The sequence below is a fragment of the Heteronotia binoei genome, chromosome 4 (genome assembly GCF_032191835.1).
Source record: "Heteronotia binoei isolate CCM8104 ecotype False Entrance Well chromosome 4, APGP_CSIRO_Hbin_v1, whole genome shotgun sequence".
NCBI lineage: Eukaryota > Metazoa > Chordata > Lepidosauria > Squamata > Gekkonidae > Heteronotia > Heteronotia binoei.
The window spans coordinates 138,891,428-138,910,788 of NC_083226.1; the positions used below are offsets into that span (position 1 = coordinate 138,891,428).

General features: G+C 43.3%; 1 protein-coding gene across 2 annotated transcripts in view; it reads right to left on the reverse strand.

Moving 5' to 3' along the window:
- Window positions 1-19,361, reverse strand: part of HOMER1 (homer scaffold protein 1) — a 134,731-nt gene that overhangs the window by 23,072 nt on the left and 92,298 nt on the right. For both annotated transcript variants that reach the window (XM_060235863.1, XM_060235862.1), the window contains one exon: window positions 12,152-12,308. In XM_060235863.1, the coding sequence (XP_060091846.1) occupies window positions 12,152-12,308 (157 nt within the window). The remainder of the gene's footprint in view (window positions 1-12,151; window positions 12,309-19,361) is intronic.

Sequence of the window (19,361 nt, forward strand, 5' to 3'; positions counted from 1 at the left end):
ATGGTATAGTATAGCTCAATCTTGTAAGATCTCAGAAGCTAAGTAGAGTTAGTACTTGGATAGGAGACTACCAAGGAAGATTTTGCAGAGAAAGGCAATGGTAAACCACCACTGCTTAATCACTTGCCTTTGAAATCTTACAGTGTCACTGTAAGTCAGCTGTGACTTGACGGCACTTTACACACACATAAACCTACCTTCTGTTTAATGAAAAAGCAATATATACCGGTACATTTTGCTTGTTTATCACTGATACACAAGTTATATGGCTTTTTTTGCACAAAACTTGGACCCCAAAGTCCTCTGCTCTTGGAAAGCACTCCTGAGTTTCCTTAATTTCCAAAGATTCTCTCCCATGCCACATCCAACACAGTTCCAAGCATCCCATGACCCTCAATACAAACTGCTCAGCAGGTGCTGGGAATTGCATTGGGAAGCATGAAAAATCTAGGGTATGAACAGATTTCTGCTTGCGCTGTTCTGGATCCAATATGAGTTTTAATTGTATCAGGCATAAGAAGTACGACATTGAACAGCTGAGAGGATAAGTACTTAAATTCATCAGCATCTCTCAAGAGAAAAGAGTTGTGACTATAGTTTATATTTTTAATTTATAAATCTTTAAAAACTGACAGTATATTAACTCCTGGCAGGCAATCCATTTGCCATTATCTTCTTCGAAAGCTTTGTAATTTTATACTCTGTATTTGTTTTTTGTTAACTGTGTTATTTGGCAAATTGTCATGTTTGTAAGTCCACCTTGTGCTATATGAGAAAGGTGAGATATTAAATAAATTTATATGGATCTGTCGCTGGCCTTGAATCTATTAAATGAAAAGGAGGATATGTAGAACAAATAAAATAATTTTTAAAAGGAAATATTATGGGGAAATGAAGATCAAACCTCCCATCAGTGGTGCTGCACTTTCCGCTAACACTCTCAGAACATTATTGAACAACTATCCAATGGGGAACTAAGGAGGATGGGTTGGGACGCCACTTGTTCAGAATGTGGATAATCTTTGCTTATCTCCCTTCAAGAAAAACAGAGTGGCACTTATCTGTAACTGTTCTTCATTGACATATCTTCTGTGTAGGTGCACATTGGGACTCCATATGTGCAGGTCGGCCAGGGATACGTTTCTAGCTTTAAAGAATTTGAGGGCAGACACAATACTATTTTCTTGCCTAAAATGGGGCAATGGCCCCCTTCCCTTGCTTCCTGCTTAGCTGCCAGAAATGCTCAACCAGACCTAAAACAAGAGAGAACTCACAGTTGGGCAGGAGAGAGGGGATGTGTGCCTGCACAGAAAATACGCTGATGAACAACAGTTACAAATAAGTACAACCCTGCTTTCATCTTCTGTCTTCTCTGCAGTCCCAGCTTGCACAGGATGTTCTCACAAGGGGACCCTTTCTTCACCACAATATACCTTGGCTGCATTTGACAGGATGGAGAATCCAACTGCAAACTTAATTTTTTTCTGCAGACGTGCAGAACATCTTCACATCTTTCAGAACTGATTACTCATATTCCAATATGTGGAAGCATTTTTCCTCATTTTTAGTGTAATCATGGTGTAAACCATGTCATGTGAGCCGCCCTGAGCCCGCTTTGGCGGGGGAGGGCGGGATATAAGAATAAATTTATTATTATTATTATATGGTCTGCTTCTATGGGTGCTGTCTCCTTCCGCCTTTCTAAAATGCTAAAATCCTGTCCCTTAGTTTGGCTGTATTGGTCTTCTCTTCAGTTAAAATAGCAGCCATATCTGCCCATCATGAGCTGATGGAAGGTCGACCATTTTCTCACACAAGTTGTCCCATCCGTTCTTAAAGAGACTACTTAATATATACCCACCAAGATCTCCTGTTGTTCCCCAGTGGTCATTGTCCTTAATACTCTGAGAGTATTTTTTTTAGTCATTGTATATGTGCCCATTATCATTACTCTCCACGTGGACTGCCTTTTTGGTTGCTATTACTTTTAATCAGAGAGTAAGAGAACTGGCTGCATTGAGGATGGATCCTTCCTTCCTTAAAATACATTATAGTTGTGCTACATCCCAGCCTACAGTTTTTACTGAAAATTGTATCCAAGTTTCAATTAACCCAAGAGATTGTTCTCCCCATTTTTTTGTCAGTCCCACATCTCAAGTAGAATACTCTGCACAAGTTTGATTTGAGAAAGGTTTTATTGCTCTGCCTAAAGAGAAGTTAATCATTCTGCTGGTTCAGGAGAGGATAGAGGTGATGGAGACACCGGCTTCAGTATATGGCAGTATATGGTCCATCATATCAGGCTCAGAGTCCCTTGCATAGTGCAGACGGCCAAGTGCTCCTCACAGACAAGGCATCCATACTGAACCGGTGGTCGGAGTATTTTCAGGTTCTCTTCAGTGCCACCCGTGTAGTTCAAGATTCAGCAATCCATTTCACCCCACTTCAACCGGTGAAAACAGAGTTGGATGAGATCCCCACCCTAGAAGAGACTGTTAAAGCCATCAAGCAACTGAAAAGTGGCAAGGCAGCGGGAGTTGATGGAATTCCACCAGAGATCTGGAAGCATGGGAGCACAGTACTACATAGCTCACTTCACAAAGTACTTGTCACCTGCTGGGAACAAGGCAAATTACCACAGGACTTTCGCGATGCAATCATCATCACCCTATACAAGAACAAAGGGGAAAAGTCAGACTGCTCCAACTACCGGGGGATAACCCTGCTCTCCATCGCAGGCAAAATCCTTGCCAGAATACTCCTGAACAGACTGGTGCCCGCCATTGCAGAAGAACTCCTCCCAGAGAGCCAGTGCGGCTTCAGAGCTAACAGGAGCACCACCAACATGGTATTTGTTCTCAGGCAGCTCCAAGAGAAATGCAGGGAACAGAACAAGGCTCTGTATGTGACTTCTGTCGACCTTACCAAAGCTTTCGATACCGTTAGCAGGAAAGGCCTGTGGCAAATCTTGGAACGTTTAGGATGTCCCCCAAGGTTCCTCAGCATGATCATCCAGCTACACGAAGACCAGCGAGGCCAAGTCAGACACTGCAACGACCTCTCAGAGCCCTTCCCAATAGGCACAGGTGTAAAGCAAGGCTGCGTTCTCGCGCCAACTCTCTTTACGATCTTCTTTAGCATGATGCTTCAAAGAGCCGCAGTAGATCTAGATGATGACGACGGTGTATACATCCGCTATCGCACCGATGGCAGCCTGTTCAACCTGAGGCGACTAAAGGCACACTCCAAGACAATGGAAAAACTCATCCGAGAGCTACTGTTTGCTGATGATGCTGCACTCGTCTCCCACTCGGTATCAGCTCTGCAGCATATGATGTCCTGCTTTGCAGAGGCTGCCAAGCTATTCGGCCTAGAAGTTAGTCTGAAGAAGACAGAAGTTCTCCACCAGCCTGCACCCCAGGAAGATTATCACCCCCCCTGCATCACTGTGGGTGAATCAGTTCTGAAGACAGTCCAGCAGTTCAGCTACCTGGGGTGCATCATCTCCTCAGATGCCAAGATCGACAAGGAGATTGACAACAGGCTGGCAAAGGCAAACCGTGCATTTGGCCGACTGCACAAAAGAGTGTGGAGCAACAAGCATCTGAAAAAAGGCACAAAGATCAATGTTTACAAAGCGGTTGTGATGACAACCCTCATCTACGGCTCTGAATCGTGGGTTTTATACCGTCATCACCTGCGACTCCTTGAGCGCTTTCATCAGCGCTGCCTTCGCACCATCCTCAACATCCACTGGAGTGACTTTGTGACCAACACTGAAGTCCTCAAGCGGGCGGAGGTTACCAGCATTGAGGCACTGCTGTTGAAGACGCAGCTGCACTGGGCAGGGCATATTTCTAGGATGGAAAACCACCGCCTTCCCAAGATTGCCCTGTATGGCGAACTCTCCACCGGTCATCGAAATAGAGGGGCACCGAAGAAGAGGTACAAGGACTCCTTGAAGAAATCCCTTGGCACCTGTCACATCAACCATCACCAGTGGTCTGACCTAGCCTCAGATCGCAAAGCATGGAGGCACACCATCCACCAGGCTGTCTCTTCCTTTGAGAACGCACGCATAGCTGGTCTTGAGGACAAAAGGAGATTGAGGAAGAATCGCACTGCTACAGGACCAACCCTAAATCAGACTTTTCCCTGCAGCCGCTGTGGCCGGACCTGCCTGTCCCACATTGGTCTTGTCAGCCACCAGCGAGCCTGCAGCAAACGTGGACTATTGCACCCTTCTTAAATCTTCGTTCGCGAAGCCAAGCCGAGAGAGAGAGAGAGTATATGTGCCCATTATCATTACTCTCCACGTGGACTGCCTTTTTGGTTGCTATTACTTTTAATCAGAGAGTAAGAGAACTGGCTGCATTGAGGATGGATCCTTCCTTCCTTAAAATACATTATAGTTGTGCTACATCCCAGCCTACAGTTTTTACTGAAAATTGTATCCAAGTTTCAATTAACCCAAGAGATTGTTCTCCCCATTTTTTTGTCAGTCCCACATCTCAAGTAGAATACTCTGCACAAGTTTGATTTGAGAAAGGTTTTATTGCTCTGCCTAAAGAGAAGTTAATCATTCTGCTGGTTCAGGAGAGGATAGAGGTGATGGAGACACCGGCTTCAGTAGCATCTCTTTGTTCTCCTGGAAGACTGAGCAGCCTGGCCATGACTGGAAAGCATTCTCACTCCCATTGCTTCCACTGTTGAGTCTTCTGCTGGACCCAGATGCTCAGGTGGGGATACCATTGGTGCAGGGTCTGATTCTTCTGATTCCTCCTCCAAAGAGGAGAAGATGGCAGCTGAAACAGTGATGTTGGAACTTGAGAGTGAATGCTGGGTTATACTTTCTAATAAAATAATTTTGAAGGTGGTGCACATTCAGTTTGGCCAACTGAGCAATAGCAGTGGTGGATGCCATAAGACCTAGAAACTTTTGCATGAGTAACACAAGCTGCCACTACTTGAGCAAAAAATGATCAACCAGCAGTTGAAGAGTGGCCCCTCTTATCAGACAACAGAGAGGCCTTGGTCTCTGTGAAATCCAGAGCTGCACCAATAAATTAAGCTACCTGTGTTAGAATCAGCCTGGATTTTTCCCAGTTCACAATTAAACCTTATCATTGGCAAGTAAGTAAAGTCAAATTTATGAGCTCATCTCTGGACAAGGCTGTAATAAATTGGTCATCTAAATAGGGTAAAACTGAGTAACCTGAGTAAAACTCAGTAATAGAGTAAACTGAGTAACTGAGTAAATAGGGTAAACATGAGTAAACTGAGTAAAATTGAGAGAAGATTGTGGGGATAAATTCTGTAGTCAGAATAACTTTCTGAGCAGGTTGTTGAGGTTCCATAGATGAGTGGGATTGGGTCCCAGATTTTGGCCTAAATGATCCCCTTCTTCTTGAAAATGGTGGAGCCTGTTTGTTCACATTTCTGAGTAAGATACTGTTAATATGATGGGAAGTATTGCAAGCCCCACTGATAAGAAGAGCAATGCCTTTGATACCAAGGGTAAAATCTCTGACAGTACAATTGCAAAGCAGTGGGAATCATTTTCAAGGATTTTACAGTCTGTCTGTTTTTTTTTTATTTGAGACAAAAATTAATCGGTTGCCTTGGAAAATAGGAACTGGCCCTCAAATGGTAAGTCCTCAACTCTACGTTGGGTATCAAATGGCAAAGCAGTTGTGCTGACACATGAATGTCTCTAAAGCACTATGGCAGATGCCACTGCTCTGGCACAGGAGTTCGCTGCATGCAATCAGCATGGATCTTCTTAGAAAGCATCTGTCACATCACATCACAAAACCTTTATTGGCATAACAAGACAACACCATATGGATAATAGAGTCCATGATAAAAAAAAAATCTCCTCCTGGAAGCATGGTAAATGAATTTTGCTACAGATTCAATGGTTTTACTCGTTTGAGGCTAAAAGTGAAAAGATCTTATGGTCCTCAAAAGCATCTGTCTGAATGACCTTTGCCATTGACCACTTGTCCTCTGGTAGCATATCCAGGTACAGAGAAAATATCTTCCAAAGGAAAATTTGATACCCCCATGATCGCTTGATAGTTTGCAGTATGGAGGCTGAGAGCTGCAAAGAAGTAAAGCTTCCTATCCAGAGAGTCAAGTTTTCTGCTTTCCTTGTCAGTGGCAGTCAAGTGTGATCCCTGTCACTGTCCGTTATTAACAACGTGGTGGAGGGTGAACTAATCAGAAGTTACATCCTTCCTGTTTGAAATTATAGAGGTTCTCAATTTTCACAGAATTTGCCAGCACTGAAGAAGCCATTTCTCGTATATAATCGGTGATTTCTGTAAAACCCTCCAGGACTGGGAATCCAAATATAATCTGCTTAGAATTTTCTCCTCAGGTCTTGTCAGCCATGGTCACATTGATTTTAAGTGATGGCCATTCTCAGAAGTTGTTCAGAAAATAACCAAAAGTCATCATTTGGAGAGACTGGCATTGGTTTCCCATTCTCATTGAGGTGTCCAAAGGGGCCTCAGAACTATGGCCAAAACCAATAGTACCCTCCTCCTCAGCTTCTGATTCAACCAGCTGATGGAATCCCTGAGGGGGTAATCAGGTTCTGCCTACTCAAAGAAGAGGACTGAGTTTGTTGGGGATGCAGTAAACCAGGTTCCATTCTGTGCCCATAACAGTCACCCCATTCTGGAATATATGCTGAGGACATCTATAAGGGTACCAAGGCATAGGTGGGAAAGGCTGAGACCATGGCATCACAACTAACAGATCCAAACACGGTGCTAGCCAAGACTCCCTCAGACCGATTTTGCACTAGGCTTGTTCTGGGTGGAGAGCCTTTTTGCTCCCAGGGCTTCTCTCCATTTTCACACAAGTTGCCCCGGAGCTTCAAGTTGGCATGCCGCTATTCTGCAGCAAGCGAGATTCTCTGACAAGCGGTTTCTGCTTGCTGTGGGAAAGTAGCACGCCAACTAGCAGCTCTGCAGCAGCTTATGTGAAAATGGAGAGAAGCCCCGGGGGCAAAAGTGCTCCCTACCCTGAACAAGCCCTAGCGTGAAATCAGTCTCAATGTCTTTAATTCCAGTTCCACTTCAGGCTCTGAAGCTGATCAGTTTGGGGAGTGGAAATGCAAAGAGGCAATATGTAGTGGAAGCCAAATGACCTCTTGTTGTTAAGGTGCCAGATCTGGTCCCTGAATGCTCCTTGAAGGCTGACTTAGACTATTCCTTGTGTTTGGTCCTGGTCTTCAACTTTTAAAATGGAGCTCTGAGGAGTTTGTGACAGAAATAAGCTGCCTGGTAGGGCATGTCACTCCCTTGGATCCAGCAGCAACTCACTTGGATGACACAGAGAGGGACCAGTCAGGATAGCCTCAGCAATAAAGAAGCCTTGGCAGTCTAGTCCAGGGAAGCTCAAAGGGTGTGGAGGCAGTGAGCAAGACTGAGTGGGAGAAAAATGGCTCTCTAGGCCCAGGTGTTTTGAACTAGGGGAGGGAAGAGGAGGGCAGAGCTTAGCTCAAAGACCAGATGTGAAACTGTGGTTATAAAAAGGGAGGAAGGGGAAATGGGAAGAGGCTGGTACGAGGAGGAGGAGGAGGAGGAGGAGGAGGAGGAGGAGGAGGAGGAGGAGGAGGAGAAGGAGAAGAAGAAGAAGAAGAAGAAGAAGAAGAAGAAGAAGAAGAAGAAGAAGAAGAAGAAGAAGAAGAAGAAGAAGAAGAAGAAGAAGAAGAAGAAGAAGAAGAAGAAGAAGAAGAAGAAGAAGAAGAAGAAGAAGGGAGAAGCACAAAGCAAGTTGTAGTATCATTGCTCTTGTATGTAATGCACTGTAACTTTGAGGTGGATGGAGAGAACCACATCTTCAGGTGCCTGGATTAGTAAATAAAGCAACATGACTGGGTCCTGGTTTCAAGATTCCATGGACCCCTGCCCCAGAGGGCACTACTGAGCTCCTTGAAACAACAATTACGGTGGACACCCAAGACAGTCATATTGAAGCCTCCGATGTTATAACCAATAGAACCAAGATCAATGGCACTGGCCTTGAAGGGTGCTAAGAACTGTTTGACAATTTCAGTACTTCATCTGTCAAAAGTGCCTTTTCCCACAGAGTGGCTTATTGTACAGATGCCCTGTAGTTTTGAGCTTCTGTGGGTTAACTGCTGACAAATTCTCCAAGCAGCCAGGTTATGGCTCTCCCCAAGATACAATAGGCACAAGTCATGTTTGTTTGCATCATATTTGGTACATTTTTCAAACACACTCACTGACACTGAGAAGTGGTGGAGAGGTTAAAGAGGCAGGAATGCTGGTAGAAAAGCAAAGGTCTTGCATGAAAATACAATCCTTTTTTAATTTAAGAGATATTTCTCTTATTGTTTTCCCACTTCTTTTTTCCCAGTCAGTACACAGGCCAACAGAAAGGTGAAGAAAAAAAAAAGAGAGGGAGAATTGTCCACAACAAAAGGCCCATGGAGGTAAGGAGAAACAGACAGGACTCTCCTATCTAAGCAGTGGCAAAGGAAGAACTGAGGGAAGAGGGCACTGCTCCCTCAGAGCACATAATGATTTAGATAGGAAAAAATGTTGTGTTTGCTCTGAATGGGGAGAGGCACCCCCTTAAATTCTTTAAAGCTAGAAACTTCTATTCATGGCCAGCCTGCATATGAGCAGTCCTACACAGAAGACAGAAGATGAGCAAACTGATATCTGAGTTACAACAAAAGGGTAGATACCAACCATGGTAGATTTCTATGTGCCATTCTGGAATAGGGATACATTATTTTTAACTGTAAATGGTATAAACTTTCTATTCCTTTGAGCCCTGAAAATGAAATGGACCATTAATCTAAAACAAATAAAATAAAATGGCTGTAAGCACAATATCATGTACATTTTGCTTCACCCTTTGTTTTCTTTGCCATCTTTCTTTGTACTTCTAGTTCTGAATAAAAATTGAGGGGACTTGGGCCTTAATTGTTTAGCTGAGGCTTGTGAGTTTAACTGTGCATGATTTTCAGTCACAACGAGTTGCTATGACAGAAATATGTGGCTCAATCCAGTTGGGTGGTAACTCTTGCTGCTCCTGCTGATTTCTTAGAATCAAACATATGATTCTTTGGAGTTTTGTTTCATTTCTTGCCCTCTGAAGAGACAGCCTAACAGAAAAAACAACCCATTCCTGGAAAAAGGCATGCTAAGCATGTGCCATTATACAGTTATGGTTGCCTCCTAGGTAGTTATGGCAGCATTTCAGCAACCTTCTAATGTTTCCTGTCACAGCTTAAGAGCAAACTGGTACACGGAAATCAAATATGAGGTTTAAGAAGAAACTGTGTCACTGGATTTAGTGTCCCAAGAGCAGTTTGCCTGTATAAAAACAGCTATATCTAATCCTTGAAAGAAAAGAAAAAGAACGTGAAACAATGAAACAATATACTTAGCCCTTTACAGGAACAGGCCTGCTGATTAATCAATGTTATCCTGATCAACTCCACCTCTAAAGCAATCAAGGTGATACCAAATTGAAGCTGATTTGCTTTTTAAATACAAAAATGTCATCACTTTCCTTTGAGAGCCATATTTATTAGTTCAGACAGATCTGTCAGCGATGCTTTGCAATTCCCAGAAAGGATAACAGATTGGAGGAGCTTTCACTGGTGCAATTTATGATCATATTTTTAAAAAAATATCACAACAGCCAATTTCATAACTAACTCTCTAGGATTACAACTTGAGTCAATATTTTCAAAAAACAAAGGTGTGTACAGAGCTATTTTATCACTTAAAGCAGCAGTGAAACGCAGATATACCAAGCGGAGCAGACACAGTATTCCATGGAATGGGCAATTCCGATAAACAAAAGGCATTTTCTGCCAGGACCACATTTAACTAAATATTAATTCATTTAAATCTAAGCATTATTTTGAAATACATGACACATTCAAGAGTGCCTGCACAATAATCACTGTAATCAATTAAAAAATCTTCAAGACCCTGCCAGTGATCTATAGGTACATCTGTGAGTGAGGCATGCATGCAAACAGATAATGTGGTGATAGCAATCCCTGCCATATGCACTTCTAAACTTTACAAAGGGAGTGGGGATCACTTGAACAAGGAAGCAGTTTGAAGTGTCCATCAATGGCAATTGCAATGCGTGGTCTGGCCTTGAGTTGACAGACAAAACGGATAGAAGGTGCTTTTGATGAAGCTGTTAGGTGGTGCACAGCAGGGGTGGGCATGAACTGGCTGATGAACTAAAGTTCATCACAAATTTGGCTGCTTTGTTGTTCATGAAGCAATGTTCTCAAACTTAAGAACTGCCACAAACTTTCATGAATTTTGATGCAGAAAGCTTTCTTCTATTCGTGAAAAACAGCGGAGTGATGGGGAGCTCCCAGGGCTTAGATGAGAAACAGCTGAGCCACAGGGACAGCCAGCTCCAACAGCTCAGCTGTTGAAAGGGATTTTCTTGAGCAGCTAGTCCCAGGGGCTGCCCACCCAAGAAAGCCCCTTTCAAGATCTGAGCCTTGAGGAGTAAACTGCTATGTAGGGCTCAGCTGTTTAGATGGGAAACAGCAGACTGGCGAGGGAAGCTTGCTCCTGTGGCTCAGTTGTTTAAAGGGGCTTTTTTGGGCAGCCAACTGCTGGGGCTAGCTGCCCAGGACAGCCCCTTTAAAAAGCTGAGCTGTGCCCAGCAGGGTATCCCTTCTGCTCAGATATTTAAAGGGGCTTTCTAAACAGCTGAGCCACAGAAGCAGGCTGCCCCCGCCACTCAACTGCTTCAGGCATGAACCTGGTTTGGTCTGTATACAAGATGACTGGGTTCATGGTGTGGTTCAAACCTCATTTTTGCTCATCCCTAGCGCAGATCTCTGAATGGCTGGGAGACTATTTGCTACCTATTTTCTGATGTTATGTAATTCCACCCACACCCCCAATCTGGCTAGGGGACTAGTCTACAAATTTACAGGATGCCTTGTGATAGGGCATTACTTTACCAGGTAACTCACTACTTCAGCAAACATTAATTACTACTGGCCCCTCAGTTCCTCTGGGAAATTGAATATCAGTCACAGCCTGGCACCGAGTTGCTTAACCTTGCCAACAGACTAGAATTCCTCACTGTGCAATGGACTGTTCACACAAGTAGGAATGCGTGCTGAGAAAACATTTGTTATTACTCCAGATCTGTGCTTCAGGGGTGGGGGGGGGAGTTTGGGGGTGGGAAATGAACCTTTACTATGATTGCTGGTTTTCTGGTAGGACTTACTGGGTTCCAGATTCAAATCCATGTGTGTGTATTTTTTTCAGGTTTGAAAATTTTGCAACCACCCTTTTCAAAGGGAAACCTATTTGAAGATTTGGGGCAGTTGTTTTAAAAGATAACAGCACCAAATTTACACAGAACATAGTCCTCCTACTAATCTAAAGCTATGCTAAGTTTCAAACAGAATGGACAAAGGGGATTGATTTCACAGACATGCAAAGCCTTTCAGCACTAATACAAAACTAAGGAGCAGCAGAAAAGACAGACTGCCATTGTATGGGCAACTACAAGAAAAGAAAACAAGAAAGGGGGAGGCAATCTTTGCATCACAAATGTTTTAGAAAACAATAGACTTTGCCCAACAATTCAAACAAACTGTGTGAAAGGCACCAAGGAGTTCTCCTTGGTTGGGAAGGCTGATGCTTTGGAGGGACTGGACCTGCTTGGAGTGGATAGAGTGCAGCAGCAACCGCAGCAGGAAGGGGGGCTGCGCAGTCATTGCTAAACTTATGCACATGACCACAGATTTAGCATTGCTTCTATCATTTCTGACCAAGTATGCAAGATGAATCATGTACCACTGTGCGCATTATGCAAGGCAAACAGGACCTCTTTTAATAATACGTATTAAAATGCTAAAGTGAGTCATCAGATAAAACTCAATATAAATGTAATAAATAAGCATTTACATAGTGGAAAAGGTCAGCTGGGAAGTTATTACATTTAATTTCAAGAACTGAAAATAAAATTGAGCTTATATGAATGCTGAAAGTTACAGGATGAACTGAAGGATTATTAATGTGATACTTTGCTGCACCTTTTTTCTTATTTCAGTACAAAATGACAGATTTGTTAGTTCCACATATTTCAAGGGCCTTAAACTCACCCGTTTATGTAGACGTTCTGCTTCCTCCTGATATGCCGCAAGCTGTTGTTTCCATTGTTTCACATTGGCAGTGGACTCAAGCAGAGCCGCTGTAAGCTTGGCATTGTTACCCTTGAGTGTAGCGAGTTCTGCCTCCCAGTGCTTGCTGATTGCCGAACTACAGACAAAATGAGAGCTGTTGTTACAGTGGAGACCACAGTTTCTTTCTTCTCCTCTCCTTTTTGGCTCATACTATGTAGTTGCCTTCAAAAAACATTTTTTTTAAAGAAAAAATCTGTTTCAAATGCCAAAGATACAAAGCAGTTTAAAATGCTTTGCTTAGGGGAGGGGCCCACAGTTCAGTGGTACAGAACATGTTTTGCATGCAAACGATGTCAGATTTAATTTTTTGCCATATATAGTAAATGGGATATCAGGTTACATGACTGGAAAGAATCTTTGTCAGGCACTGGAGAAACTCTGCCAGTCAGAGCAGACATGAGCTATGTTGACCAGTGGCCTGACTCAAGTCCAAACTATATGCTACCTTTGAAATGTGATTCCATGGGAAAATTGCAGCCACGTGTCAAGTGTCAGTTCCTCATGGAAACTCAGTTCTGATGTATGCAATCCCTGATTTGGTTTGGAACCATGGTGTGGGGCAAAGGGACTTCAGCCTCCCCACATGCTATTTTTTAAACCCTAAATTGCTTGGGACCTGCCTATCTGCAGGACCACCTTTCCCTGCATAAACTCCAGAGAGCAGTGTGTTCAGGGGCCCTAATTCTTTTGTCAATCCCTGGGCCAAAGGAGGCTAAACTAAATTCAATCAGGGCCAAGGCCTTCTTGGTGGCAGCACCAGCGTTATGGAATAACCTCCCAACTGACATCAGGGCCTTACGAGATCTCGTCCAGTTCCATAAGGCCTGTAAAACAACATTGTTCCAACATGCTTTTAAGAACTAAGGGGAGAGTGCTGCCAACCACCTACAAGCCAGGTATATTTATATTACTATCATGGTGCTTTCATGAGACATTCACCTAGGCTATCAGCATATCTGGGAACTATGAGAAACCATTAAGAACTATGGGACGCTGTCCATCTATCTATTTATCTTATACATTACATATCAGCAGATATAGCACCAAAGAAGTTGATTTTATATATTATGGTTTTAATAATTGCTTAATGCTTTATACTAATATTGTTTTAAAATAGATTGTTGTATTTTATGATGTTAATATGCTGTTAGGTGCCCTGAGCCTGTTCGCAGGGAGGGCGGGATATAAATAGAAATAAATAAATAAATAAAAATAAAATTGCCCTGGGAGGCACCATTTGCCCTGTTGGGTAGTTCTACATATACTGATAAGGCAGTGTTCCCTCTCAGCTGAGTTAGTGTGAGCTAGCTCAGTTTTTTAGCCTCTGGCTCACACATTTTTGTCTTAGCTCAGGAAAAATGGCCCCAGATCAAACTAATTTATGCAATAGCTTACAACTTTAATGCCAGTAGCTCACAAAGTATAATTTTTGCTCACAAGACTCCACAGCTTAGATGGAGTATTGCTGATAGGTTACATGCACTTCAATATTGAGTTCCCATGAGGGACTCACAGCTGCTGTATGAGTGAATAACCACACAGCAATCGCATGTAAAATGTAACATAAGAACATAAGGGAAGCCATGTTGGATCAGGCCAATGGCCCATCCAGTCCAACACTCTGTGCCACACAGTGGCCAAAACATACACACACACACACATGTATATACACATTGTGGCTAATACCCACTGATGGACCTCTGCTCCATATTTTTGTCGAACCCCCTCTTGAAGCTGTCTATGCTTGTAGCCACCACCACCTCCTGCGGCAGTGAATTCCATGTTAAGCACCCTTTGGGTGAGGAAGTACTTCCTTTTATCCGTTTTAACCTGACTGCTCAGCAATTTCATCGAATGCCCACAACTTCTTGTATTGTGAGAAAGGGAGAAAAGTACTTCTTTCTCTACTTTCTCCATCCCATGCATAATCTTGAAAACCTCTATCATGTCACCCTGCAGTAGACGTTTCTCCAAGCTAAAGAACCCCAAGCGTTTTAACCTTTCTTCGTAGGGAAAGTGTTCCAACCCTTTAATCATTCTTGTTGCCCTTTTCTGGACTTTTTCCAATGCTATCATATCCTTTTTGAGGTGCGGTGACCAGAATTGCACACAGTATTCCAAATGAGACCACACCATCGATTTATATAGGGGCATTATCATACTGGCTGATTTGTTTTCAATTCCCTTCCTAATAATTCCCAGCATGGCGTTGGCCTTTTTTACTGCAATCGCACACTGTCTTGACATTTTCAGTGAGTTATCTACCATGACCCCAAGAGCTCTCTCTTGGTCAGTCTCTGCCAGTTCACACCCGATCAACTTGTATTTGTAGCTGGGATTCTTGGCCCCAATGTGCATGACTTTGCACTTGGCCATATTGAACCTCATCTGCCACGTTGATGCCCTCTCACCCAGCCTCAACAGATCCCTTTGGAGTGCTCACAATCCTCTCTGGTTCTCACCACCCTGAACAATTTAGTGTCATCTGCAAACTTGGCCACTTCACTGCTCACTCCCAACTCCAAATCATTTATGAACAAGTTAAAGAGCATGGGACCCAGTACCGAGCCCTGCGGCACCCCACTTCTTACCGTCCTCCAGTGCAAAGACTGCCCATTTATACTCATTCTCTACTTCCTATTAATTAGCCAGTTTTTGATCCACAAGAGGACTTGTCCTTTTACTCCATGACTCTCGAGTTTTCTAAGGAGCCTTTGATGAGGAACTTGATCAAAAGCTTTCTGGAAGTCAAGGTAAACAACATCTATCCGGTCTCCTTTGTCCACATGTTTGTTCACCCCCTCAAAGAAATGCAACAGGTTAGTGAGGCAAGATCTTCCCTTACAGAACCCATGCTGAGTCTTCCTCAATAACCTGTGTTCATCAATGTGCCTACTCATTCTGTCCTCGATAATGGTTTCTACCAACTTTCCTGGTATTGAAGTCAGACTGACTGGCCTGTAATTTCCCGGATCTCCTCTGGAACCCTTTTTAAAGATGGGGGTGACATTTGCTACCTTCCAGTCCTTAGGAACGGAGGCAGATTTCAATGAAAGATTACAGATTTTTGTCAGGAGATCCACAAGTTCAACTTTGAGTTCTTTCAGAACTCTTGGATGTATGCCATGTGGACCTGGTGACTTATTAGTTTTTAATTCGTCTATCAGTTGTAGGATTTCCTCTTGTCACCTCAATCTGACTCAGGTCTTTCAACACCCCTTCCAAAATTAGTGGTTCTGGAGCGGGCAAACACTTCTCATCTTCCACAGTGAAGACGGAGGCAAAAAATGCATTCAGCTTCTCAGCCATTTCCCTATTGTCCTTCAGTAATTCTTTTACCCCTTGGTCATCCAAGGGCCCCACTGCCTCCCTGGCTGGTTTTCTGCTTCTAATATAGTTGAAGAAATTTTTATTGTTGGTCTTTATGTTTTTTGCAATATGCTCCTCATAGTCCCTTTTTGCCTGCCTGATCACAGTCTTGCATTTGATTTGCCACAGCCTGTGTTCCCTTTTATTAATCTCACTTGGACTAGCTTTCCACCGCTTAAAGGAGTCCTTCTTACCTTTTACAGCTTCCATTACTTTGTTTGTTAACCATGCAGGCCTTTTCTTATACCTGTTTGTGCCTTTCCTAACTTGTGGTATATATTTTATCTGAGCTTCTAGGACTGTAGTTTTAAATAGCCTCCAAGCTTCCCCAAGGGTTTTGACTGTATTTATCTTTCCTTTCAGTTTCCTCTTCACATGCCTCCTCGTCTCAGAGAATTTACCCCTTTTAAAGTTAAACATGGTTGTGCCAGTCTTTTGGGGCAACTCTCTATTTATACAAATGGTGAAATCAATAACGTTATGGTCACTGCTCCCAAGCAGTGCGATCACTTTTACATCTCTCACCAAGTCTTGGGCATTACTTAGGACCAAATCCAGGATCGCCCCACCCCTGGTAGGTTCAGAGACCATCTGCTCCATAGCACAGTCATTGAGAGCATCTAGAAACTCAATCTCTTTCTCTCGACCAGAACACATATTGACCCAATCAATCTGCGGATAGTTAAAATCACCTACTACGACACAGTTTTTATGTTTAGCCGCTATCTTGAATCCTTCCATCATATTATAATCGTCCTCTATCTTTTGATTTGGTGGGCGATAACAAACTCCCATAGTTAAATTTCCTTTTGGACCCTCTATTTCAACCCAAAGCATTTCTAGAAGGGAGTCTAACTCTCTTACCTCAGTCTTGCTGGACCGTATACCCTCTCTGACATACAGAGTCACCCCACCTCCAACCCTTCCCTCCCTGTCCTTCCGATATAACTTATATCCATGAATCACCGTGTCCCACTGATTCTCCTCATTCCACCAAGTTTCTGAAATTCCCACAATGTCTATGTTTTCTCCCAACACTAAACATTCCAACTCACCAATTTTACTTTGAACACTTCTTGCATTTGCATACAAACATCTATAATTTCCCAGGCAAGCTAGGTCCACAACTTTCCTCCTGCCGCCTTGAGACTTTGGCAGGCAGTCCATACGGTTTGTCACCATCTCAGTGGACAACTCTGATCCATTACGCAGTAGAAAAGTAACAGCTAACCCTTCATCTCTTTGAGATGAGTCCTCCCGAACCAGAGACATTTCAACTCCTGTTGGCTTTTCCCCAAGATTTAGTTTAAAAACTGCTCTGCCACCTTTTTGATTTTAAGCGCCAGCAGCCTGGTTCCATCTGGGGACAAGTGGAGACCGTCTCTTTTGTACAGCTCCCATTTGTTCCAGAAAGCATCCCAGTGCCTAACAAACTTAAACCTTTCCTCCTTACACCATCGACTCATCCACACATCCAGACTTCTAATTTGTGCCTGTCTCTCCTGCCCTGCATGTGGAACAGGTAGCACTTCTGAGAAGGCTACCTTGGAGGTCCTGGTCTTAGGTTTCCCGCCTAGCAGCCTAAATTTTCCCTCCAGGACCTCATGACTGCATTTCCTCACATTGTTGATGCCAACATGCACCACGACCACTGGCCCCTCCCCAGCACTGTCTATCAGCCTATCTACTACACGTGTAATGTTCGCTACCTTTGCACCAGGCAAGCAAGTCACCATATGGTCAGTACACAGTTTTGACACCCAGCCGTCTACTTGCCTAAGGATCGAATCACCAACTACCAAGACCCCTCCTCTCTCCTTGCCCAGGGATGGTTCCTTGGCACGAAAAGATTCCCACTCACCAACTGAAGAAGAGGTCCCTTCTGAGGGCACAGTCCCCTTATCCTCAGCACGGTGCCCTGTTTCCTCTCAACGGGGCTCCCATGTTCAGAGCAGGGCTCATATAGTATGCCCCCGAGAGTCTTCCCCAAGTGCCTAACTGACTGCCTCTGCTTCTCCAGGTCAGTCACGTTGGCCTCAAGGGTAAGAACTCGTTCCCTGAAAACCAGGAGCTCCTTGCATCGACCACACACCCAAGACTTCTGCCCTGTGGGCAGATAGGCATACATGTGACACTCAGTGCAAAATACTGGAAAGCCCCCACTCCCCTGCTAGCATCTAGCTTGGACCTCAGTAATGGCAGTTTCATACATTCATACCGCTCAGAAAAGAGACATACCTATGGTAGATACGCTATTTATTTTCTCAAAGGGCTTTCCCACATTCTCATTTGCCTTATTTGTAAGCTCTGGTTTTTTTGTTTTTGTTTTCCTGTTCAGTATGCATTTATTAAAATATTACACTGGTTAATGTTGGACATAAAAACCTGCATTTTAAATCTGTAGAGAGAGATGTTGGACATAAATTGGTGTAGAACAGAACTGACCACTACAGGGAGCAAAACATATATAGAACAGAATCCCTCCAAGAAAAAGGAAATTACAAGAGAGGAAAAGGAGACTATGGAAAAACCCGAAGTATCCTAGCCGATACTTTCTAATAGTAAATGATAAAAAAGAAATTTATTGGTCTCAAAAGCTACAAATTCCCATAATTACCAACTTCCAAAATAACTAGCTTTTAATAAGAAGCTAGCAATAAGTAACTATTTTATTTTTATCATAGTAATTTTGGTCACTGTGGCTAAAAGTCTCACAATTGTTAAAAGCAGGGTTTTCCAAACAGTTGAGCGGTGGAGATCATCACTCAGCTGCTTGGTTTAAATGGCTCCAAGCAGAAAGCAGGGTTTAAATGGCTTGGACTCATTTAATTCAAACAGCTGAATGGGAGTCCCTGCTGCTCAGCTCTTTGGAAACTCCCGCTTTATGCTCCCTGCAAAAAGCCCTGAGGAGCAGAAAGCTGTCAGCGAAGGTTCATTGAAGTTCCCAAAATGAGCAGACTTAGTTATTTGAAACAAAGTTGCATTTATTGTATTCTCCAAAGTTACTTCAGCATGAAAGACATTGGAACTGATGGCTAGCAGTTCGAGTCATTGGTATTTAACATTATACATCAAAGCATTCACATCTACCCCTAATTCCCAAAACAAAGGCTGTCTTTGCATGTGATACATTTCACACGGCTCCCCCTTATCTTCTACAGTTGGTGGTTACATTTCCCGGCAGCAATGTCCTTGCCGCCTCTAGGGGGGAGGTGAGAATCTGCCCAGGCACTTTCTACTTCAAAGACCAGTTAACAACCTTTGATATTCCTGGGAAGCTACTCTTGGGCTAGCCCCTACTTGGCCCCCCTTCTACTACTACACTAATACGAGTTAGTAAGCATATACCTTTTATTAATCAGTATGGTTAGTGGTCAGTATTCAAGAAGAGTATCAATGAACAGAGTCTGACAGGGTTTAAACTTTAAATGGCTCATGAATTGATATGAACTAGTTCATGAACTAGCATATCAGTTTGTGGTTTGGTTCATGGTTCAGCATGGTTCAGCAATGAACCATGAACCAAACCGCAAAAATGTGGCTCATGCCTATCTCTGATTAAGCAGCCTCTCTTGACATTTTCCATAACATCTTTAAATTTTAAAGAGTACTGGAAACTACAGTTTCTCTATTGACTTTAATGACATTAATTCTGCCAACAATATCTGCTGACAGAAGGACTTCCATCTGTTGATTGTGAGTGTTTTGTGTTTCCCTCCCTGTTCAAGCCAAAATTCCCCTCAAATGGTGCTCCTGGTGG